The sequence below is a fragment of the Octodon degus genome, unplaced genomic scaffold, assembly GCF_000260255.1.
Source record: "Octodon degus isolate 3935 unplaced genomic scaffold, OctDeg1.0 scaffold00271, whole genome shotgun sequence".
NCBI lineage: Eukaryota > Metazoa > Chordata > Mammalia > Rodentia > Octodontidae > Octodon > Octodon degus.
This window is the reverse complement of record NW_004524847.1, coordinates 1,998,730-2,022,386: the sequence shown is the minus strand read 5'-3', so window position 1 is coordinate 2,022,386 and position 23,657 is coordinate 1,998,730. Positions and strand designations below refer to the sequence as shown.

At 48.9% G+C, this 23,657-nt stretch overlaps 1 protein-coding gene across 4 annotated transcripts in view; it reads left to right on the top strand.

The window, feature by feature from the left end:
• Mbtps1 (membrane bound transcription factor peptidase, site 1) overlaps positions 1-22,986 on the top strand; it is a 50,248-nt gene extending 27,262 nt beyond the window's left edge. For 3 of the 4 annotated variants that reach the window (XM_023706792.1, XM_004646563.2, XM_023706790.1), the window contains 12 exons: positions 4,129-4,273; positions 7,523-7,711; positions 8,282-8,454; positions 9,484-9,599; positions 10,115-10,271; positions 11,157-11,281; positions 12,246-12,323; positions 14,862-15,002; positions 16,867-16,998; positions 18,068-18,194; positions 20,834-20,964; positions 22,166-22,986. In XM_023706792.1, coding sequence (XP_023562560.1) covers positions 4,129-4,273; positions 7,523-7,711; positions 8,282-8,454; positions 9,484-9,599; positions 10,115-10,271; positions 11,157-11,281; positions 12,246-12,323; positions 14,862-15,002; positions 16,867-16,998; positions 18,068-18,194; positions 20,834-20,964; positions 22,166-22,362 — 1,711 coding nt within the window. In that variant the 3' untranslated portion in view covers positions 22,363-22,986. The remainder of the gene's footprint in view (positions 1-4,128; positions 4,274-7,522; positions 7,712-8,281; positions 8,455-9,483; positions 9,600-10,114; positions 10,272-11,156; positions 11,282-12,245; positions 12,324-14,861; positions 15,003-16,866; positions 16,999-18,067; positions 18,195-20,833; positions 20,965-22,165) is intronic. The other variant, XM_023706791.1, reaches the window with a different exon arrangement.
• Positions 22,987-23,657: the final 671 nt, after the last annotated feature.

The window sequence follows — 23,657 nt, the reverse complement described above, 5'->3', positions numbered from 1 at the left end:
TCTCTTTCTCTTTCTCTTTCTCTTTCTCTTTCTCTTTCTCTTTCTGGCTGGTCATGAGCTCACTTTGTACCCAGGCTGATCTCGAGTTCGCAGTGGCCCTCCTGCCTCCGCCTCCCACATGCTGGGATTACAGGCGTCCACCACTGCCCCACGAGTTATCTGTCCTTGGTGCTGTTCCTGATCTGGACTCTCATGGAGAACGCCAGTCACTTATTTTGTAGACTCTCGATGTGAATTTTTTTTCAACGTTTTGTTTTAGAGTGATTTTAGCTTTATGAGTGAGTCCCACAAATAGTACATGCAAGCCCCTGTATCCTTCACTTAGCATTCCCTGATGTGGACGTCCTCCGTAACCACTCGAGCAGCCTCATGGCTGGAGGCTCCCCGAGTTGCACTGGCGACAGAGCTGCAGGCCAGCTTATCCACTGGCACATGCGGGCCCTGCTTCCGCTCTGGGACCTCACGTCGCACCTAGTTGTCTCCTTTGTTTCCTCAGTCAGGGCAGAGCTTATTTTTCTTTGTCTTACATTAGTGCTGTTAATTTTCAACATTGATTCACTAAGATGATGTATCCAGCCTGGTCCTCCAGGGAGCAGATGCCAAGAGAGGCACTGGTGTGTGTGAGGGGTGCATCCATGAAGGCCGGGAAAGGCGAGGCACTGAGAGTTTGGGGACTGGTACAGCTCTGCCACCTGTGAGGAACAGAGGGAGAAGCATTGGTGAGGAGGCGCCCCAGGCCACAGCACAGCTGAGAATAGTTTTGGCCGCCGAGAAATCCTGGGATGGACACTGCCCAGTGGAGGAGGGCCATGTCACCCCACTCTGTGCTCACTCCCTGGCAGGGAGCAGCCCACAGGACTCCAGGCCTGGGTGTGGCGCACAGGCTGCGGGGGCCGGGCTGCAGGGGCCGGGTGGGAAGCTGCCGCGCCTCTCCTCCACACAGCTTCTGTGCTCGCTGGTGGCCGCCAGTGATCCTGCTTCTCCGCAGCTCTCACTCCCAGATTTCAGCATCCACTGATGGCTTTTCCTTGCCGTGGTCACTACTGAGAAGCTTCTGTTTCCCTCATTCTGCGCTCACTTCATTTCTAATTGGAATTCTGCTGGAAGGGTTGTCCTGTCTATCGAGAGCCCTTCCTGCCTTTGTCTGGATCCGGGAAGTTTCTATTTGTAATCCCATGGATAAGTTATTGGAATCCCGTTAATTCCAGTGTGCCACCTCAAGGGCAGCCCACGGTAGGAATAAAGACATAAGGCATATTTGTAATTTTGGGGAGCCCAGGGTCCTAAGTCAAGTTGTGATGATGGCTATCCAGAACAAAGGCCGAAGCCAGGCCGTACATTTTTTCCTTTTTGTTTTTTAAAATGGATTGTTAGGTGTTTGCTCTTCTGCTGCCTCTCAACTTTTGAGTGTTTAGCCTTTCTTGGTACCAAGTGAGGCAAAAGGGAAATTTTTCCATCTTTTTTTCTGATCCTGTTTGCTTTTTTGAAATTCGCTGATCTGCTTGAGGTATACCCTTATGTATGGCATGAGGCCTGGGTCCAGTTTCTCTTTTACCAGACAGCCGCCCACTCATTACAGCTGCGGGTACTGAAAAGTCCATCTTTGCCTCCGTGCTGTGAAGGGCCGTGTTTATCATGGCCCGACTTTTCATAGACATATCTGGGTCTGTCGGGGGGCTTCGCCTCAGACCACCGGTCTGCTGCGCACGTGTGTACCGCACCCTGTGGTGGTAGTGAGAGCTGTGCTGGTGCCTTCGTGGCCCACAGCACTAGTTGTCTGCCAGTTTTTTCAGTGTTCTCTTGAATGCTTTTTCTTTTTATGTGGATTATAGAGAAAATTTTTCCATTTCTTGAAGGCTTTTATGTGTGTGGGTTGACCATTGCCTGACTGTAGATTTTACACATGTTTTGGCAAACTTAAGTGTTTATTCTTTTTTGTTGTCATTGTAGACAGGGTTTTGCTTCTGTTCTATCTCTAACAAGTTGATTTTATTTCTGTGTTTTGTATCTTTTGAATTACTGAATGAGTTTTAGTATTCTTTCGGATTTTCTAGATACTTACTATATAGTGGACCATAAGAAAATAGAGATAGTTTTACCTTTTCCTTATCAGTTTTTTTCTCCTGTAGAGCTGGCAGTTTCATCCATAGGAGTGAGCTACCTCCCAACCTGGTATTTCGTTTGTTTGTTTGGCTTATTTTTTTGTTTTTTTAGGTTTATATTTAGATAGGGTCACACCAAGCTGCTTAAACTAGCCTCAGACTTACAGGCATGTACCACAGTGCTTAGAGCTCTTCCTTACCAGTTCTGACGCCATTTTTGCATTCTCCTGTCCAGCTGCATTGACGAGGACCTGTAGTGTAGTGCTGAATAGCAGCGCAGATGGTGGGCATCCTGTGGTGTTTCTCATCTTAGTAGAAATGGCCTTTGTGTGTCTCCATTAACTGAGATACCAGCTTTGTAATCAAGGTGTATGATATTACCATTCTGGGATGTTACCCATCCATTGTTATTTTCTGGAGTGTTTTTGTCAAGATTGTACATTGACTTCTATTGGCTTTTTTTTACTTTTATGTGAAGGTGACCATATTATTAGTTTAAGCCAGTTAATGTGGCTCAGGTTATTGATGGCTTTCATAATACCAAACTAATCTTACATTCATGAAATAAATCCCATTTGGTTGTCGCGTGTTATTTCCTTATGTGGCATTGAATCATTTGCCAATGGTGATTTCTTAGTTGAGTCCTGGTAGTTGGAATAAACTATAGTGCACAGGTAGCACCAAGTTCACAGACGTGTGTTGGGTGCCTTTGTTGCTTCATGCACTGGTAGCCACTGGCCACTCAGGAGTTTTGAGCTAGCTTGGACCTATTTTAAGTGGCTGAATGTGACACATGTTGATTGTAACTACTGATGACTGTCCCAGTATCCCTAAAGGTATTGTTGGGCCGGGGATATAGCTCAGCAGCATAAACGTTTGCCTGGCAAGCACAAGGTCCTGAGTTCAATCCCCAGTACAAAAAAAAAAAAAAAACAGCTCCCTAAAAGTATTGTTTGGATCTCGGTATGTTCACTTGGCCCCGATAAAAGTTGGTTATTATGAACTAACCTGGAGTCCTGTCTGTGTTTTGAGATTTATACCACTGAGCCATCTCCCCGGCCTAAAAGACTGATGAGTTTTCTTCTTTTTTTTTTTTTGGAACCGGGGATTGAACTCAGGCCCTTGCGCTTGCCAGGGAAGCACTTATTCCACTGAGCCATCTCCCTGGCCCTGTGTTTTGAGATTTATAGTAGGTGAACCATCCTTAGTGCGATACAGCGGTGGAGCAGAGCCAGCTTCATGGGCCCCTGACCCCTTTGACAGTCTTAGCAGGTCCCCTCCTGCCAAAGCACTCACCTCCCACGTCTTCCAGCTGACACTGGAGCTGCTAGGAGTGATACTAACCAGCAGACTCATCTCAGATGAGGAGAAATGGGATGCACAGGAACGTGGGAGCACTGTCTCTGGTCCTCTATGCCGCTTCTGTTTGTGTCCCAGGACGGTGCAGGCTCAGCACTTTGCTAGAGGGACACTCAGGCTGTAGCTCAATGAGAGGGTGCTATTGTCCTGCAGCGGTAGGAGCAGGGAGTGTGGGGAGGTCCAGGCTCAGGCTTCCCCAGTGCTCCCCACCTTGCCCAGCCCCAGGCAGCGTCTCATAGCTGAGGTCCAGGCTCAGGCTTCCCCAGTGCTCCGCACCTTGCCCAGCCCCAGGCGGCGTCTCTTAGCTGGCCCCTTCTGCAGGAGCAAGCTGCATGAATCTGTGTGTGCTTCTGCCCAGGATAGCCCACTCCCAGCATCTTGAGCCTGAGGTTTCCATCAGGCTGGTTATACATGCGTTGTCCAACACTAATAAGCACTAAAGCTCCAGCCCTGCAGGAGGCTAGGGATCTCCTGTGTGCTATGCTGTTTGTAACTATGGTCTAGCAGACTAGTGCAGAGCCTTCCCAGCACAGCTCAGATCCCAGATGCCAACCTGGGCAGCTGGGCAGCTGCGCCCTTCCGAAGTGTGTGGAATGTTTCCTGCCCACTGTGCTGTTCATGTCCTTCTTTGATGTGGTCTCCTCTAACACTGCATTTCTTCTTTCAGTCTGAGCCCCAGCTACATCGATCTGACTGAGTGTCCCTACATGTGGCCCTACTGCTCCCAGCCCATCTACTATGGAGGAATGCCAACGATCGTCAATGTCACCATCCTCAATGGCATGGGCGTCACAGGAAGAATTGTGGATAAGGTGAAACCTGGCTCTGCTTCATTGGTGACTTAGATTCAGCCCAGATCTTCATGCTGTAGTCATCTCTGCTGAAGCTAAGAAAAGAACAATGCTTCTTGTCCGTATAGGGTCACAGAGCTGCTGCAGGTGGTGATTTGCCACACACTGTGTGCTGTATAGAGCGCTCAGGGCATTTGTTAAGGAAGCCAATTTCATTTTTTGCTTTGGTATGATGAGTTTGAGTGACAAAATATGTTTGATTTTTTTTTTTTTTTAAACATTTTGTTTTGGTTTTTGTACTGGCAGTTGAAGCCAGGACACTGTGCTTGCTAGGCAGGCACAGTGCCATGGAACTAGATCCTCAGCCCCATCGGTTTGACTCTTCATGATTTATCCCCTGATAAGCATTAGTAGGCTGCTCTGTTTCCAAGTTATGATCTTGGGCTGGGGAGATAGCTCAGCAGCTTAAGTACCTGCCTGACAAGTGCAAGGACCTGAGTTTAATCTGAAGTACAAAAGAAAAAAGATGAGCTTTTTCTTTGGAATTTTGCTTCTATAATTTGTTGATGACTTATTTTGTAGACATTGTCACAACAGTAACAGACTGGGGAAAAGAGGGGAAAAACTCACTTCTAGCCCCTGCATACTAATTAGCCCTATTTAGAAAGGATTTACCAGTCCCTTACTTGTTACTTTTGTGTGACAGGTAAAAATTGACTTTTTTTAGTTCTCATTATGGCATTTAAAAATGCACCAATGTACTTAAAAAAAAAAAAAAAAAAATACAGCTTGGACCTGTAGAGATCCTCCTGTCTCAGCCTCCCCAGCACTGGGATTACAGGCATATGCCACCATGCCAGGTCTCAGTGGCAAGCACAGTGTGCCTGGGGGTGGGACCAGTGCACCATGTGGTGCCAGGCATCGAACCTGAGTCCTTGCACTTGCCAGGCAAGTGCTTAGACCACTGAGCTATTTCTCTGGCCCACACCAATGTAGTTTTTTTTTTTTTTTTAACATGGTACTGAGTTGATATAATTTATTTACTGTTTTCTCATGCTTGAGCAATTAGATGGCTTTCAACTTTAAACATTTCACTATATTTGAGTGCATGATTTTTTTTCTTTTGAATCATTTCCTTCACATAAACTCCCTGGTTTGGAATCCTGAATCTGGGAATGTGAGCATCATTAGAGCTGTTGGCACGTACAGACAAATTCTTTCCAAGAGAGTACATCAGCTTAGATAGCGGCTGGTGGTATTTAGAGGGAACATGGCTCTGCTGTGTCTGGGCCAGTGGTACATCTTTTATTTCATGAGGTTTTTTCCTCAAAAAAGTGACATACAATTTGCATACCATAAAATTTCATGCGATTCATGAAATTTTACATATATTTATAAGGTTATGCCAACATCTCACTTCAGAATGTTCCCGTCAACCCTTGAAGAAGTCTTGAGCCTGTTGCAGCAGCCACTCTCCACTTGCTCTCCGCAGGCCCAGCCGCCAGCAGTCTGCCTTCTGTGTCTGGGTTTGTCAGCTGCGCACACGTGATGTGCATGGACTCCTGGCGTGGCCTTGCTGCAAGTGGCTTCTCGTGGGCCCTGATGCTAGCTAGCACAGCCCACTGCTGGAGGGGGCACTGGTTCTAGATGGCTCATCCCTTCACTTCTCGTGTAGAGGGACGAGTGCTTTGTCCAGCGGCGCCTCTCCAGTTACGTGTGAGGTGGACCTTTCCATCTGTGTTTACTGATTATATTTTCTGTTTCAGCCACCCGTTCTTCTTGGTTGGCCCATTTTTATAGTAGGATTGATATTTTCTCCATTAGAACTAACACTGTTATAGCCATTAATACAGGTTTTTTTTGTTGTTGTTGTGGTTCTTTATCTTTCTAAAAAATTTTACTTTTTGATATAGTTGGAAATTTTTCTTTTGTGATTTTTTTCTATTGTTGCAAAGAATAGAAACATCCCTAAAGAGAGAATATGATCTCAGTTTTAAATTTCCACTGATTTTCCTGTGAACACTGAGTCTTTCATCCGCGTCAGTTTGCTGTGTGGCGTGAGATGGATGGAAGTGAATCGTTCTCAGTTCCTACTCAGCCCTGACAGTACTCCTTAAAAGCCCTTTTCCTTCTCACTGTGTTATGTTGTATCCTACAAATATTTTTCTTTCCTAGATTTTTTTTTTTTTAATGTACAAATTCATCTGGGGAGTATGTTCTTAACTCTGTGGCTTTTGAGGGAAAAGGGTAATTCAGTTTCATTTGAAGTAATGGTTGATTGTAAGAGCAAGTGTGTTTCTGCCAGGTGGTGTCCTCCTTGCTCTCTGCTTTCTTTTGATCCCAAAGGACAGCAGGGGCCATCACTGCATGTCCAAGCCCACCCTGCCTGCTGCAGCCCCTCACTAGCTGCAGAACTTGACTGGGGAAAACTGATGTTCATGGCATTTGATGCCTTTCAGTTTACATACTTCTTACAGTGCACAACTAAGTGGCATCTGACTCAGAGTAAAAGGGTTCTTTTTTTTTCTTTGCTCCGAATGCCTTCAGGGCATGTATACCTGGCTTGAGTTGTGGGGATGGAACCACAGCAACCTGAGCCTGACTGCTTTGTGCAAACAGCCACTTAAAGAACTGAGCTATGGGACAGGCCCCCCGAAAGGGTTCCTTTATAGAAGCTCTTTTTCATTTTTTTCTTTCTTTTATCCTTTTTGAGACAGGGTCTCACTTTGTAATTCAGGCTGGCCTTGAATTCACTATGTAGCCCAGGCTGGCTTTGAACTCTGCCTCAGCCTTCCAAGTGCTGAGGTTACAGGCATGTATTAACACGCCTGGCTCATACAAGTTCTCCTTTTTTTTTTTTTTTTTTTTTTTTTGCAGAATCAGGGATTGAACTCAGGCCCCTGCGCTGGCAGGCAAGCACTTACTCCACTGAGCCATCTCTCTGGCCCTTTTATATAAGTTCTTTAATCAGAATTTTCATCAAACAAGTTGGCATGTGTACCCTTCTTTATATGGGTGAGATCTCGTGAAATTGGTAAAAGGCGAAAGATTTATACGATCTGAAGAGAAACCAGAGTATGGACTCGTGAAATTGGATCCTAAAATAATGACCTTTAGGCTGCTTAGTATCTGTGTATACGTTTCACTGTTCTAGCGTAATGAGGTGTGGAATTTTTCAAGAGCTGTTGTAGGTAGTGGAGGACCTGGGCTGGTTCTGAGTGTTCCTGCTCTGCCTTCACTTCAGCGTGGCCTGGTTTGTTTCTCCTGCAGCCTGACTGGCAGCCCTATCTGCCACAGAATGGAGACAACATTGAAGTCGCTTTCTCTTACTCTTCGGTGTTGTGGCCTTGGTCAGGCTACCTGGCCATCTCAATCTCTGTGACCAAGAAGGCAGCTTCCTGGGAGGGCATTGCCCAGGGCCATGTCATGATCACGGTGGCTTCCCCAGCGGAGACGGAGGTAAGCCGTGCTGGAAATGGCTTGTTTCTCTTCTCCTTTTCCTGTCCCCTGCCAGGAAGGGCCGGAGGGGCAACCTTAGTGCTGAGATCTCTGTACAGTGCAGTAGCAGACAGCATGGGCCTTGCCCACAGGAGCAGGGGCCCAGGAGCTGCGAGCAGCGGAGCGCGTGCCGGTTCTGTGACGGGGTGGGGCTGCTTGTTCTTGGTGCAGCTTCAGGATGAGCTTCTTGACCAGGTTTCGAGCTCGGAATGCCGGCATTGGAAATGACCCTCTCTAAAAAGAAAGGTAGCCTCATCCTGTGTAGCTCTCGGTTTTTAGAACAAAGTGCCTTAAATTTTGTTTTCAGCTCTTAAAAGTTTGGAATTAGTTGTGGCACGTTCAGTCATGCCCTGTGTGTACTTGTTCTCATGTTCAGATCTTTTTTAAAATTCTTTTTATGTTCAGATATTGTGGGTTAAAATGGTAAATAGAAAGGACTTTGAACCAGAAAACTATGAGGTTTTTTTGGGTTTTTTTTTCTGAGAATGGGGAACTTTTCAAGTTTCTGGGGTTTTTTTGTTTGTTTTTAAGTCAAAAAATGGTGCAGAACAGACCTCAACAGTGAAACTGCCAGTTAAGGTGAAGATAATTCCGACCCCACCTCGGAGCAAGAGGGTCCTCTGGGATCAGTACCACAACCTCCGCTACCCCCCTGGCTACTTCCCCAGGGACAACTTAAGGATGAAGAACGACCCTCTGGACTGGTAAGCAGCCGCCGTGCCCAAGCGTGCTTCACATGGCCTTCTCCCAGGCTGAGCGCGCTTCACCATGGCCTCCCACCGCGCCTGAGTGCGCTTCACATGGCCTTCCGCCGGGCTGAGCGCACTTCACCATGGCCTTCCACTGCGCTGAGCACGCTTTACCATGGCCTTCCGCCTCGCCTGAGTGCTCTGCACCATGGCCTCCCGCCACGCCTGAGCGTGCTTCACGATGGCCTTCCTCAGGGGCTGAGCGCACTTCACCATGGCCTTCCGCAGGGGCTGAGTGCGCTTCACCGTGGCCTTCCTCAGGGGCTGAGCACACTTCACCATGGCCTTCCGCAGGGGCTGAGTGCGCTTCACTGTGGCCGTCCACTGGGCTGAGTGCCCGTCTTCCGCCAGCTTCAGGGGCCTTGTCAGACCCCTCCGTTGAGGTGTTCATGAGTGTAGTTAAGTGTGCAGTGAAGACCTTGGCATCCTCCTCTGTTGCCCCTTCCCAGACTTCTCCCATTGTGTTGGCCGGCATGTCCAAGCAGTCCCTCTGCCAAGCTGTTCCAACCATTCCCTGGGTGGCCTTCTGCTCTGCCCCTGGCTGAGGCCACACATTCCTCTTTAGCCTCCTGGTGGGTCTCATGCTGTTCTTATTCCCCTAAATTTCATTCCAATTCATGTTTGAAAACAAACCAGTTTTCAGTGATGGCCAATGAAGGGAGCCTGGGCGTGAGAACACAGAAGCCACTGGGATTTCCTTCACTGTCCTGGGACTGCCTCTTCAGACTTGTTCACGGGCCACACCCCCGGGGTGAGCTGCAGTGGCCCTCCTGGGATGGGGCTTTTCCTCCCTCAGCCTTCAGGTGGCCCTGGCCAGCTGCTGTGTTGTGTAGGGCTGCTGGGCTGAGTCTCTCTTGGCCCGAAGCCAGGCTCCTTTCCGTCTCCTCCACTGGGCTTGGCACCATGCTGCTTCTGAGATGGCTAGGAGGCCTCTGTCAGAAGTGCAGTTGGTTCCCTTTAGTCCCATAGCTTCTTGCTTTTCAGGAATGGTGACCACATCCACACAAACTTCAGAGACATGTACCAGCATCTGAGAAGCATGGGCTACTTTGTGGAGGTCCTCGGCGCTCCCTTCACGTGCTTTGATGCCACGCAGTACGGTGAGCGGAGGCGGTGTGCTGTCTAGACGCTCTTGCAGCCTGAGCCAACTGTGTGTGAAATGTTTGAAACTGAACCACAGTTTTCTGGTCATCAGCCAATCGGGCGTCTGGGCCTGTGTAGTCCCAGCCTCTTGCTGGATGTGAGAACAAACTCAGTGATCTGCATGCCAGTTGCAGGTTGGGGTTGTGAAAGTTCAAATACAGATGTGTCCGATTGATGGGAAGAGGGACATTTATAGTCTTTAAATAAAAGTATCTCTAAAGTTGTATTTCGCTTCTTGAATGAGTGAAAAATTTTACATTGAGGACAAATGAAAGCCAAAACCACACTTGGTTGTTCCCTGTGTATTGTTGGGTTCTGTTCTTCACTTTTCATCTTCTATGATGGTACAGCATGGCACAAAGCAAATTAGGCCAGTAACTTGAGATACAGATGCCAGTGGAGCGTTTCCAAAACAGTGACAGTCTGTCACTTAGAGGCGATAGTTCTCAAATCTTGGCACTTTGTCCCTAAGGAACTTTGCTCATGGTGGACAGCGAGGAGGAGTACTTCCCTGAGGAGATCACCAAGTTGAGGAGGGACGTGGACAATGGCCTTTCACTCGTCATCTTTAGTGACTGGTACAACACTTCTGTTATGAGAAAAGTGAAGTTTTATGATGAAAACACAAGGTACATACGAGTTGGCATTTGGATAGAAGCATGACTTTGGGAGAATTAAATTTTACCTAGCAAGCACTTTATGACCCTCCGGCTTGTCCTGGTCTTTCTAGGCAGTAGAGAGCATGAGTGGGAAAGTTTGTGTGTATGTAGGACAAGTTGCTCTCACAGCAAGGTGCTGGTAATCCGAAGTGATACCTGAGAGGTCTGTTGGCTTTATTGATCTTAGATACAGGGACTTTAAGGTTTTGCTCAGCTCTTTTCCAGCTTCCTATCTCTATTACTTCATAGGTGCAAATTTAAATGCACTAAGGGAACTATTGGTTGTAGAGAACTTCTAGTTAATGTAAGTATTGATCAAGGGTTCTTAATGTATTGCAAATACATCATTGTGTACTTTGAATTTTTCTCTTTGGAGTCTATGACTTGAACTTTTAGAAGCTTCTTTCTCGTTTCTTCTGGTCTGCGCTAAGTAGTTATACGGGGTGTGTTCCAGCAAAGTAGAGTTTCACTGCATAGAATGAAGCCGTAATGAAGCAGTTACACTTGCAGTATTTCTGAAACCCAGACAGCTGGTTTCACTTGGCATTTTCCTATGGACGGGTGGACTGAATTGTGGTAGGAGATGTTTAGCTTTGTCATGGAAAGATGAAGTATATACCAAGGTGTTTGGTGTTTTGTTTTGTTTTGTTTTGTTTTGATTACTTGGTTTGGTTTGGTATTTTTTGTGGTACTGGGGATTGCACGTAGGGTCTTTGTATTGAGCTGCGTCACCATTTTGAGACAAGCTCTCACTACATTGCCTGGGCTGATCTTGAAATTCTAGTCCTTCTGCCTCAGACTCCCCAAGTGACTGTTTCAGTTCTTGCCCTCTGTGTACCATTACTACCTTCACAGGCAGTGGTGGATGCCAGATACTGGAGGAGCCAACATCCCAGCTCTGAACGAGCTGCTGTCTGTGTGGAACATGGGGTTCAGTGACGGCCTGTATGAAGGGGAGTTTGCCCTGGCGAACCATGACAGTAAGATTCTGTAGTGTGTCAGTGGGTGCTGCTTCTGGGGTGGAAAAGCACAAGCTGAAGCCTGGGGTTCAGGGGGTGACGCGTTCCCCACATGCTGGCTGGAGCCAAGTCAGCACTTGGAGAAGTGCTTCTGTCACTCTGTCAGCCATTCGAGCTTTGTCTTGGATTTTAGAATGAAAATATTTTGTATAAGCGTTCTAATTTTAGTACCACTTGCAGGGTCTTTCTCATCTGTATCTTCTCCAATGGGAAATACCCCTGGGTGCCTGGTTATTTATAAAATTATTTTTTTGTTGTTATTTTTGGGTTTTTTTCGTTTTTTTTTTTTTTTTTTTTTTTTAGTACCAGGGATCTCGGGACCTTATGCTTGCCAGGCAAGCACTTATTCCACTAAGCTATCTCCCCGGCCCTAAAATTCTGTTTATGAAATAACTTTACATGGCCCATGTAAGAATTTCCCCACAGAGGCTAGGCTGGTGAGATGGCTCAGTGGTCTAAAGCACCTACTTAGAACAAGCTTGGCAGAGCACAGGGACCGTGGTTCAATCTCCCAGCACCACATGCCAGCCAGCCCCGCCCCCTGGTGGGCTCAGCTGGCCCCACACACACACAAATAAAAAAGTTAAAAAAAAAAGAATTTCCCCACAGGTAAACTTCTGGTTCTAATTTCTAGAACAAAGTCTTATCTTACGGTTTTGCAAATCCTGACAGGTAGTTTCAAGTTTTGGGGTTCTCTGACTTACAAAATCTGTTCAGAGTTCGTATATTAATGATATCATTTTAGCTTGAATTTTGAGGCAGTTGCTTGTAGTTTAAATGTGATAAGGCAATAGCAGCTTCTGTTTTAAGGTTAAAAACAATGTGTAAAAATATACAGTATCTATAAGACTATGTTTTGGATAAATTGGGTTGCTGTTGATCGAAGTGTTCTTTGTTTCTGTAACTCTGACCAACTGTTTTCCAGTGTACTATGCATCAGGGTGCAGCATCGCTAGATTTCCAGAAGATGGCATCGTGATAACACAGACTTTTAAGGACCAAGGTAAGGGACACTGGCACAAGCTCGTTAGTTCCCTTTTCTTTCTCTTCCTCACTCGCCTTTTCTTGGCTTCTTTTGATAATAGCTTTATTGCATAGAATTTACACTTTATGATGCCCACCTTTCTGAAGTGTCCAATCCAGTGTCATTTATTTATTTAATTTTTAGTGTATTTGGTGCAGTCTCACTATGCAGCTCAGACTCGTAGTGATCCTCCTTTTCAGCCTCCCTAGCGCTGGAATTACAGGCGTGCACCACCATACCTGGTCTCCGTGGCCTGCTTGGCATGCCTGGCAGCAGGGCTGGCATGGTATGTGGTGCCCGGGATTGAACCCTGGTCCCTGTGCTTCCTAAGCAGGTGCTTAGTCTGCTGAGCTATCTGGCCATCCCAAATCCAGCAATTTTTAGTGTATGCACAAAACTGAGCAGCTGTCACCATCTGCCTCCTGACCCTGCCCCCACCCTGGAGACCCAGTGAGTCCCGATCTCTTGGGAAACTCACTGCACTGCTGTGTGGTGCCTGCTTTAGCACAGCTTCAGCAGGGCTCAGAGGAGGCAGAGGTGGGCAACCCAGAGGCATGCTAACAAGTGGGCTGTGTGTAGTGACTGCTGCAAAAGAAGTGGACTAGCTGGGCACAAGTGTTTGTTTCTGCATATCAGTTGTTCTGCTTCTGGTTGTCAGATGACCATGGGAAATCCTTGACTGTTTTAAAGTTCTTTGCTGTATACATATAAAACACATTAATTAGAGTGACCTCTAAAATTGTCAAGGCATGTTTCATTCAGTTTTGCCTCAACTGTAGGCAGACATCCATGTCTGTGACAGCCTAAAGTGCTCAGAGCCCACCTGGTGAGATGGGGACAGCATGGACCACCTCTGCCTTTGAAAGCCAGGGCAGGGCAGTCGTGTAGAGGAGCCCAGGAGGTCCTTCATGTGCCATCGCTTGAGTGCTGGTGTCCTGAAGCGTGGGGCTCCTGTCCTCTCTGACAGCCAGGTGAGGCTGTTGAGCGCCCCAAATGACAGTCCTGTGGACACATGCAAGTTGATGGTGTGTGTTTCCAAATGACAAGCCTCTGACTCTGTAAAGATTGTTGTTTTCACCTTGAATTTATAAAAAAAAGTTGCTGTTTTCTGCAATTGAAAGTGACAGTTTATTAGTTGAAAATGTGGAGCTTTAGGATTTCTCAGCTTACCTATTTACACTTGCCAGGTAGAACTTTTATTTGTATTACTTGGAAGTGTTTTCTCGCACTTTTTGTCCAACAGGAGCAGTCATGAGCAGGTCTGTAGTTCCTAGGGGTCTGCTAACTTTAAGCACGTGGTGACCTTGTCCTCTAGCTCTTGGCCTGGGTCCCTGAGGTTCAGTGATTCTGTCTAAAAGCAGGTCTCACAGGTAACATCACTTGGTGCTCAGTGAACGAGGGTTAAAAAGTGATCTCCTGGCTTGCTGCCTTGGCAGCTCATGGTTGTGGTGGTGCTGTGAGGGGAGGAGATCTGAAGTAGATACAAGAACGTGTATGTTCTTTTGTTGCTCTGGTATAGCCTGAAAGTAAAAACCAGTTGGGTTCGTTTTAAGATGAATAATCATTTGAGTACAAAGTAGAACTTTGAAAGCCCAGGTTGTGCTGGGTCAGAAAAGACCTAGTTTCAGAAATAAGACCACTTCAAGCCCTGAGGCCAGATGACCACACAGCACCCTTCTCCCCTGCTCGGTCTTCTGCCCTCCAGAGTACCATGCCTTTTCTTCCATTAGCGCCTAGTGAAGTGGTTCGCAGCGGGCAGCAGCATTGTAGTTACGTAGCTATGGGCAGTTTAGATGTCATTGACACAAAGTCCTGCTGGTTAAGCTGAGCATCGTTTGCCAGCACTAAGGAAAGAGTTGTCTCTGAGGGTCGCAATTCTGGGATTCTGTGTGGACAGTTGCTGCTGTGGCATTCGGTTCCTGATTCAGTTAAACACTTTAGATAGTGTCACATGTTAGGGCAAAGGTAAAAATAAGATTTTGCCATTGGAAGTTCATATTTATGAAGTTAATGTAAAGCTCTTAAAATCTAACTTGAAAATAATATGTGAATGTACATTTTGAAAATCAGTTACCTGTGTACTCCCATTTAACAATAAAACCCCGAGGCTCTGGGGTGTCTGGTGTCTGTACAGCCACCATGCGTACCTCAGTGTAGCAAGAGCTGCTGGCTGGCCGTCTGTAGAGACGGCCTTTCAGCATAATAGAAAGGACATAAGTTTGTTTTTTAGGATGAAAAGGAAGAAGTGACACCTTTAGGATTGTAAATATTCTGTGTTGCTGTTTAAAGTGAAAATGAGAAAGTGTAGCAGCACACACAAAAGTGAATTCTGCTAAAACGAAAATGAAGGAGACTTAAGATAACGCTTTTCTGCCCTAGAAGTTGGCTCTGTGTAGATTGAATGCTATTAGCTTTTTTTGTTTGTTTGTTTTTCTGGACCTTTGGATTAAATCTCAGGGGGCAACTGAGGAATCGTTCCTCAGTGCACAAGCTCATTGCTGCATTGTGTTGTTTCAGGGTTGGAGGTGTTAAAGCAAGAGACAGCGGTTGTTGAAAATGTCCCCATTTTGGGCCTTTATCAGATTGCAGCTGAGGGTGGAGGCCGGATTGTGCTGTATGGAGACTCTAATTGCTTGGATGACAGTCACCGACAGAAAGGTACGAGAAAAGCAAATGGGATTTAGTGGCTAGGGCACACAGACCCCTTTTTCCCTTTGTGCTGGGAAAAGTAGTGATGAAGTGCTGGTGAGTAAACAGACACCCGCTCGTGCAGGCCAGGGACAGCTCAGCAAGTTCCAGAGGCTTTGATGCTTGGAACATCTTGATAGCATTTACTAAGCACAGCAAGCCTGCCTTTGCACGCTGCAGTGCCTTCCTCCACCTCCAGTCCTGCAGCCAGTGGCCCAGTGTCGCCACACTGAATGCGCTTTGACCCAAGTGACCCAGGTTCTGCCTTTCCTGGTCCCCTCATCCTACTGAGTCATGAGTTCCTCAGGGATGCAGTGATGGGGACACACATGTACCTGCTCTGGTCTGAGCCAGTCTTCAGGCCATACTGCCTGGTGGCCCCTCCCCTCGCAGTGCTCCAAGACCTGCCAGGCGGGGCTGCTGAGGCCTTTGTCAGTGAGGCACTTCTGCTGCACACGTAAGGGTCGGGGAGGCAGAGTGCCCTGCGCTCTGGAGCTCATCTGCTCCGTCTTCCTGGAGCCCTTGTCCCTGTGGTGTGTGTAGCGTGTGTCTTCTGCACCTTGTTTGCAGCCTTTTGGTGCAGCTTCCAAATGTGGGGATTGGGGCCTGGAAACAGGCTGTTGAATTTCCTAACTTTTGTGAAGGAAGACAAAAGTGTTGTGTGTTTATCTGGTGAGGTGTTGGCAAAGCCGAAACCGAAACCTGACCTGAAGGAACTGCCGGGGAGGGTTGGGTGGGGGCTAGCAGGGAAGGGCCCCTGCGGGAACCAGGCGTGGGTGGGCGGGAGAGCGGTGTGCCTCTGACTTTAATGTGCGGTTGACTAACCCCCAGGCATTTAGGGGAATCCGAGAATATGCTTGGTCTTTTTAAAATCAAAAATGAGTGTTAAAGTCACAGATGAAAGATTAATGCTTTATTTCCATCTAGCTTGTCTTTTAAGATCTAAGATCTGGTGAGAGTCTGTTAAAATTTTAAATACCTCAGAGACTGTCCTCATCTTTAAATTTGAAACAGCAGCTTTTAGGGTCTTTCGGGGCCTTTATGTACTTGACCAGAGTGCTGTTTGGGGAGAGAAAGGCACTTGGCAGTGTGTCCCTCTCCTGATGCTCACGCCAGCCGAGGTGGTGCTGAGGTGCTGGGTGGCAGGCTGAGGAGGCAGTGTGGAGGTGAAGTTCCAGCTCGGTACTGCAGCGGCTGTCTGGGTGCTCAGCAGTGGCTCTGCACAGCCTGGAGCCTCAGCTCCCAGATGTCCCCAGAAGAGAATCAGCCACTCTGGCTGGGCCCCCCGCTCGATGGCCCTCCCAGATTTATGACTGCTCTGTGTCGATCTGGAGCCCATGTCCATGTAGTGTGTATCATGGTGTGAATCCACTTTGTGTCCCCAGGAGCACGCCTGGGACAATGACAGAAGCAAAGACTCTGTTGTGCCCTGTTCTCTCCTCTTTTCCTTGGTGTCCCTGCTCTCTGGGCTGTTATTTGCTCAGTAAGTGTCACCAGCACTGAATTCCATCCTGTCCTGATCTTGGAAGGGCCGAGAACAGTTGTCCCAGCCCAGTGACAGTGGCAGGGCCCTGCCTGGAACCCTGGGCACTGGGAGTGCATCTACTGCTGACCAGTGCTGGTGCACACTGACCTGGGAGGGCTGCAGCACCTGCTGTGGAGAGTTGGCTTCCATTAGAGTAGGGCACTGGGGTGACCACAGTTAGTTTGACCTCACTTCTGAGTCCTAGATACTGTTTTCCCTGTCTTCTAGAGAGCTAGCTTTCTTTCATTTGCTATAGAGAGTCCTTTTCCTAAAACCTGATTCATGAACAGCATGCCTTTTACCTTGCAGACTGCTTTTGGCTCCTGGATGCACTCCTTCAGTACACGTCATATGGGGTCACCCCCCCCAGCCTCAGCCACTCGGGGAACCGGCAGCGCCCTCCCAGTGGAGTGGGCTTGGCTGCTCCCGAGAGGATGGAAGGTGAGTGGCCTCAGCGCTGCTTCAGGAAGTGTGTTCCTGAGTGTCACTCGGTGTCTCTTAGTGGCTACTGGTGCTGAGCAGGCAGGGGCCCAGTTCCTGCTTCCAGGGTGAGTGGACACTGATGGACTGTGCTCCCTGCCATGCTTGTAGGTGAGACCGCTGCCTCCGGGTCTTCAGAATCACCTGCCAGACATTTGGGCCCTCCCTGGTACCAGGCACTGGGCTGGGTGCTTTCTGAGGATTAGCTCACCAGCACCTCCCACCACCACTTTAAAGTAGACACTCTTAGTGCAGCTTACAGATGAAGACATAGAGCTGATGGGAGCTGAAGAGCTGCCTGGCTCACAGGCAGGCAGGCAGGCAGTGGAGCTGGAAGCCAGACCTCAGGCCTGTGCTGTGCCCTGGGGCCTCTTCCCACTCTACATAGCAGGACAGATGCCATGCCAGCCCTGCCCCAACGCTCTCCTCCTCCAGGCACTGTCCCAGAAAGGAACATGATGTCATTTAAACTTGCCATCAGACTTGTAAGATCTCCAGACCTTGAAAAACTAAAAAGAAAACTGAAATTCATTGTAATCACCTTTTAGCACGGTACATCAAAAATGCCATCTAGACATTTATACTCCGTTTGTCCGTTGCTCAGTAGCCAAATGTAGCTAGTGGTACAACGTAGCATGGGCAGATCTGAGCAACGGGGACTTGGAACATGCAGAGAATTCAGCGTTTCAGAAGAGAAAGATTTCCTCATGATCTTGAAGGTGGCCTTGTGTGGTAGTGGTCAGGGCTGCATGAGGTGAATGGGGGCTTCTCCTGGCATGTGCCCAGTGCCATGTACACAGATGACCAGTCTCAAGGGAAACGCGCTGGGTTCTCCACACTCCTGAGTCCCTGGGGAAGATATGTGCTCTCCGTGCGGCACATGCAGTGTGGGCCTGAAGCCTGTGGGGGCCACTGGCAAGGCACAGAGGGCTCCCAGCAGGAAGCACAGACTGGCACACGTAGCCACGTTTCCCCTGGATGTTCACACAGTGATGGTTTCCTTTCTTGTCGACATTGCTGCTGACCACAGGAAACCATCTTCATCGGTACTCCAAGGTTCTTGAGGCCCATTTGGGAGCCCCGAAGCCTCGGCCTCTGCCTGCCTGTCCACACCTATCTTGGGCAAAGCCACAGCCTTTGAATGAGACGGCACCCAGGTCAGTGTCTGACTGCACTTCTGTCTCCTTCCAAAGGGTTTATGACTCATATTTTTTACTAGAGAATGGAGTTGTATTGGCATTATTATTGAATAATCAAATCTTCTGGCTTATCATTTTCTGGTTATTTAAATTAGTGAACCTAGTGAACCCCCCTTGTGACCTTGAGCAGCATGCTCTTTGGCGGTGTTCTGCACAAAGGAGTGAGTGCTTAGAGCACCAGCCCATATTTGAAGGCCGTGCTCCAGCTGTGCTGCCACCGAGCAGCAGCGGCTGCCTGCTGGGGAGCTGAGGGATGCTGTGCTTAGTTACGCCACTGCCTAGGGTGTCTGTGGTCACTGTCCAAGCCAACCTCTCGATTTGCATCATTTTCCTTTGGTTGCTAAAACTTGAATTACTGCTGCTGTTGCTGGTACTGCTGCTGCTTCTGTTCTCTTCAGCCAAGTCAAGCCGGTTGTGTCTGAATTCACCTTTTGTCTTTCAAGCAAGGCACCTGAGGTGAATGGGGGCTTCTCCTGGCATGGTAAAGCAGGGGCCAGGCATCCCAGGGTCTGTGGGCTCATCTGCCGGCCTTTGCTGTCTGGATCCGCCACAGATACACCTAGCCATCAGTGCCCTCTGGAGAGGTCCCCTGCCTGCTGCCTTTCCCTGCTCTTGAGGCTGCCGTTTTGTCTGGGTCCGTGATGGACAGGCCTGGCATGGCCATGGACAGACAGCAGCCATCCACACTGTGACAGGGAGGAGGATGCTGGGGGAAGACATTGAAGCATTCCTGGTTTTACTGTCCCCTTGGACCAAAAGAGCCAACTACACCAATTGGTGACCAGATGCCTACAGTTAGAATATGCTGGACATCACGTTGTCTTGGCAGAAGCAATTGTCTTGGTGAACTTTTAATTATTGAGTACTTTTCCTTTCCAGTTAATATCCTATCATTTGAAGCTTTGGATACATTTCCATTTTTGCATCCTGTTTATTCATGACCTACTATTATCCTTGCATGCAGATCAGACCTTAAATTCAACATGGTCAGCAATTTCTACCCAAAGGACAGTGTTTGCTAATGTTCCAGGGAACAAATTATGCTCTGCAGTGTTTTCCAAGACTAAGAGAGATAACAGCATCCTTTGCAACCCATCTGTCCACATCAAACAGACCATCAAAAGCTGAGCCCAGCAAGGATGTAGATAATGTACTGCTCCCAACATTTGATTTTGCCTGTCATTTTCAATAATTCCTTCTTCTTAATACACTGCCACATTTCACATTTATCTCACATTTCACATCTTGTTGAAAAGTATTCTCAGTCCTCAGAGACCTAGGTCGAAGCATATTCTGAATCTCTAGAAGACATTTTGAGACCAGCTTTAGACTGCTACAGGCAGCCGGGGGCTATGCTGAAGGCAAAGCTCCATGTTTTGAAATTACAGACTTTCTGGGATTTCACTAGCTGTCGGGTGTCCGTACTTAGTGTCACCCTGGAAGGGCCTGTGCTTGGATAGACCCTCGGTTTCTATCATGTGCTGTGAAATTCTCAGGTGGCAGCACACGCCGCTCCAGCAGCAAGTGCCGTCACCAGACAGTTGGAGTGGACAGCACTGTTGGGAGGCCAGTGTGTTCCTTGTGGCTGGCTTTGGCCTCGGAAGCTTGCCTGCCATTTGATCGCCTCGCTCTCCATTGTCGGTTGAGTTTTCCAGCCGATTAGCCCACACTGTGAGATCAGGGCCCCTGAAGTGGGCCTGGCCGCAGTCCAGCGGCAGTTCTCAAGGCGCAGTCAGCTGGAGCCTTGGCAGCTGCTCCCCTCCTGCCAGCAGCCTCCCCACGGACAGCCAGGTGTGCACTCCACCCTGGTTGCTACTGACAGGACTGGCATCTTTGCCTTCCTCTGACCAAGGCAAAGGGCACGTGCCAGCAGTGTCCTGGCAAATAAACAGCACAGACAGGGCCACCCTCGCTTGCACGTTTCCCCACGGATTTCCATTGTACCCTTCACTCTGACCACAGCATGTGCCCAAGCTGCCTGCCGCCACTGCTGTGGGTGCTGCAGTTCTTGGCACATTGGCCCAACCAGGTGCCAGATGAAGGGTTAACAGCTTTCACAGGGCACACAGGCGCCACAGGTGCGTGAGCACGAGTTCTGCACGCGTGCTCACACTGCACTGCTTTGTTTCAGGGGGCTGACCTGCTCTCATCCAGACAGCGACTTCCTGAGGACACCCTGGTGTCTGGTTCCCAGCACCCACCTACTCCCTTTTCCAGCTTTGCTTTGTGCTTATCAGAAACCAACTGTGATAACTCTGTCACCGCAAAGAGAGTCACAGCCCATGTCACTCACCAGGCTTCAGCCCCTCCATGCACCCCAACTGTCCTCTCAGGTTGCTTGGCAGTGGTTCTGGCAGTGAGCTGCCATTGGCACTGTTATAAACCCAGTGGGACGGTCTCTTCTGGAAGCATGCACTTGGACATTTCTGCCTGGGCCCTGGGGGCACCCCCTTGCTACACTGTGGTGCTGAGGCCAGTAGGTACGGAGGTACCTCAAGGTGCCCTCTGGATCACGTGCTGGTTCTTAGGCATTGCTAAGCTTCCCAGGCTGGTACAGTTGCTTATCTGTATTTTGTTTTAATCCCATTTCTCCGAAGTAATCTTTGGAAACATCAAAAGTTGCTCTCCATCGACCTGGACAAGGTGGTGTTACCCAACTTTCGATCGAATCGCCCTCAAGTGAGACCCTTATCCCCTGGAGAAAGTAGTGCCTGGGACATTCCTGGAGGTGAGCTGAGGAGCTTCGTCACTGTGCTAAGTCATTCCATTTGTCCCTCAGGAGTGGGCCAGCGTGACATGATCCTGTCAGGATCGTGGCTGTTCTGACTTTGTGTAACATAAATCAGCAGGGCCAAGGCAGGTCAAAATGAAGACCTCATTTCTATAGGAAAATTCTGTGTAGACTTTCAAATTTCTTTTTTTTTTTTTTTTTTTATTTAGCTGGGTGATACATTTAAAGTTTTCTGGAGTAACTTGCACACTGTAACTTTTGCACTCATGTATTAGGCCCAGTGAATGCCTGTCCTCTGACAGTTTTTCAGTGGCCTTGCTGAGTCCCAAGGTCTGTGGTTCTCTGTCCTAGCTGCCTGGGCTAGCACTCGATAAAGCTGGCCTGTGACTTGGGGTGATGTACTTCCCTGCCACACCCCCACCCCCACCCCCCACCCCACCCCCACAGAGACTGTCTTGGCCCAAGCCGACCATGTGAGCCAGGTTCTTGTGTAGCTGAGACAGTTGGTACCCAGTGACTCCAGCGAGTGTGGGCAGCCCATCTGTGCTGGACACCACTACAGTGTTCCCAAGAGGCTCACAGATCCCTAGCAGTTGCTCTGGGATTCGGTAATGGCAGGAAGGGTTACCCCAGCTCTGCAGCGCAACCTGGGAACTGCTGAGGGCCTCATGTGTACGTCACAGCAGCACTGATGGTAGTGAGCTCCGAAACCCTCGGTGTGGCTCAGATACAGTCCCTGGCACTCCATCCAAGGGTCCTCTGATGGCCACATGCTGCATCCAAAGAGGGCTGACCAGCAGGGGACATGGCATGTGGCCCTCCCTACCGCTTCCTTCCTGCTGCTCAGCTAAAGTAGGACCTCGGCATGTCCCTCTTCCTGCATTGAGACTTAACCTCCTGTTGGCTTTGGGAAAATAAAATGCTTCTCTGGGCCTCCCTGTTGGAGGCTGTCCGTGACAGGAGGAGGGCCTGTGTCCGCAGGAGCCCCACCCCTACCCCTCCAATGAGGATGCAGCAGACTGCTGTCACCCACACTGTGTTGCTGGCCTGGTTGTTGAGACCAAGGTTTAAAGTGACATTTTTGCTGCAAGGCTGAGTAGTGAAAGCAGCTGGCTTTTAGTGTCTGGCAGTTTGGGACTTGTAGAGGCCATGGTAGTGGTGGTGGCACTGACATTGACCATTCCCTGTCCCTTCTCAGGGATCATGCCTGGCCGCTACAACCAGGAGGTGGGCCAGACCATCCCTGTCTTCGCCTTCCTGGGAGCCATGGTGGTGCTGGCCTTCTTTGTGGTACAAATCAACAAGGCCAAGAGCAGGCCGAAGCGGAGGAAGCCCAGGGTGAAGCGCCCACAGCTCATGCAGCAGGTTCACCTGCCCAAGACCCCGTCCGTGTGACGCCCGCAGCGGCCTTTGAGGATGACTCTGCTGAACAAGCAGAGCCTTCGAGGGCTTTCCAGGAGGATCCTCTCTGCAGCTGTGGCTCTGGCTGTTGGCTCTGCACGGCCTCCGCCTGTGAGGTGCCCAGGCCTAAAGTCCATCTTGAAATGCGTCGCAGCCAAGGACCCAGCAAGGAGGACTCAAGCTCAGCCTGGAGCAGTATCACGCAGCGGCTGAGTGAACCAAAGACAGACATTGGAGGCTGCTGGCCTCTGCCCAGCGAGGGAGTGTGAACTTTTTAAATAAAAGAAACAGCCTTGACCAAGTTAAGATATGCTTGTTGTAGGCTGTTTTCTATATTTATTGTTGGGAAAGTCACTTTAAAGACATGCTATTTGGAAGCAAAGCTATTTTTTTTGTCAGTGGAATGCAGTTTTGTACTAGTCCACCATGAAGAGTCCCAGATGCGTTCTCTCCCTTGTGATGAGAGGCAGACTGAGAGCTAACTTGCACAATTCTGTGAACATAGACCTTTGCTTTATTTTTATAAGTATCAACTGCCACCATGTTTTGTAATTTGGGATCTTGGTTTCACCATTGTTGGTGAAGAAAATTTTCAATAAATATGCATTACATGTATGACGCTGGAGAGTGCGGTGTAATGGCTCCTCTTCTGCCTGCCCATGTGTCTGAGACAGCGTGGAAGGAGTTCTGAATTAGCCAGCTAAGGTGTTTCTTTACTGAGTTATAGACATTTCCATTTAAAACATGCACAGCTCAGTGTTCATGTGCTTAGTGGATTGTGCGGCCATCGTCACTCACCACCTAATTCCAGAACATCTTCAGGACTTCCAGAGCACCCCCAGGCCCATCAGCACGGTCGCCCCTTCTGTCCCCACCCACCAGGGCTGGCAGCCAGTCTCCTGGTCTCTGCCTGCTGCGCCAGGCATGTGTGCCCTTGCGGCTGCTGTCTTCTCTACTCGGGCCGTCAGGCTCGGCGTGGCCTGGCCTGTCATGGGCCAGTGCTCGCTCCTCCCGGGGCTGAACGTGGTTGCACGGGTGGAGCACGTCTTGCTTCTCCATCGCTGTGGGTGGCCCTCCCCCAGCTCATGTGCAGCAGGCTGCCCCACGGATCCTGTGTGCATTTTCACGCAGGCGTGATGGATGATCCAAGTCACCTGTCTGAGGAGCTGCTGACCCTGGCTCCGAGGTGGCTGCACCCTTTCCGTGCTTGCTGGAACGTGGATCCCTCACGTGAGAGGCCAGTTTCCCCACACCCTCCCCGGCTCTGTTATTTTCTCATTTTCTAGTTA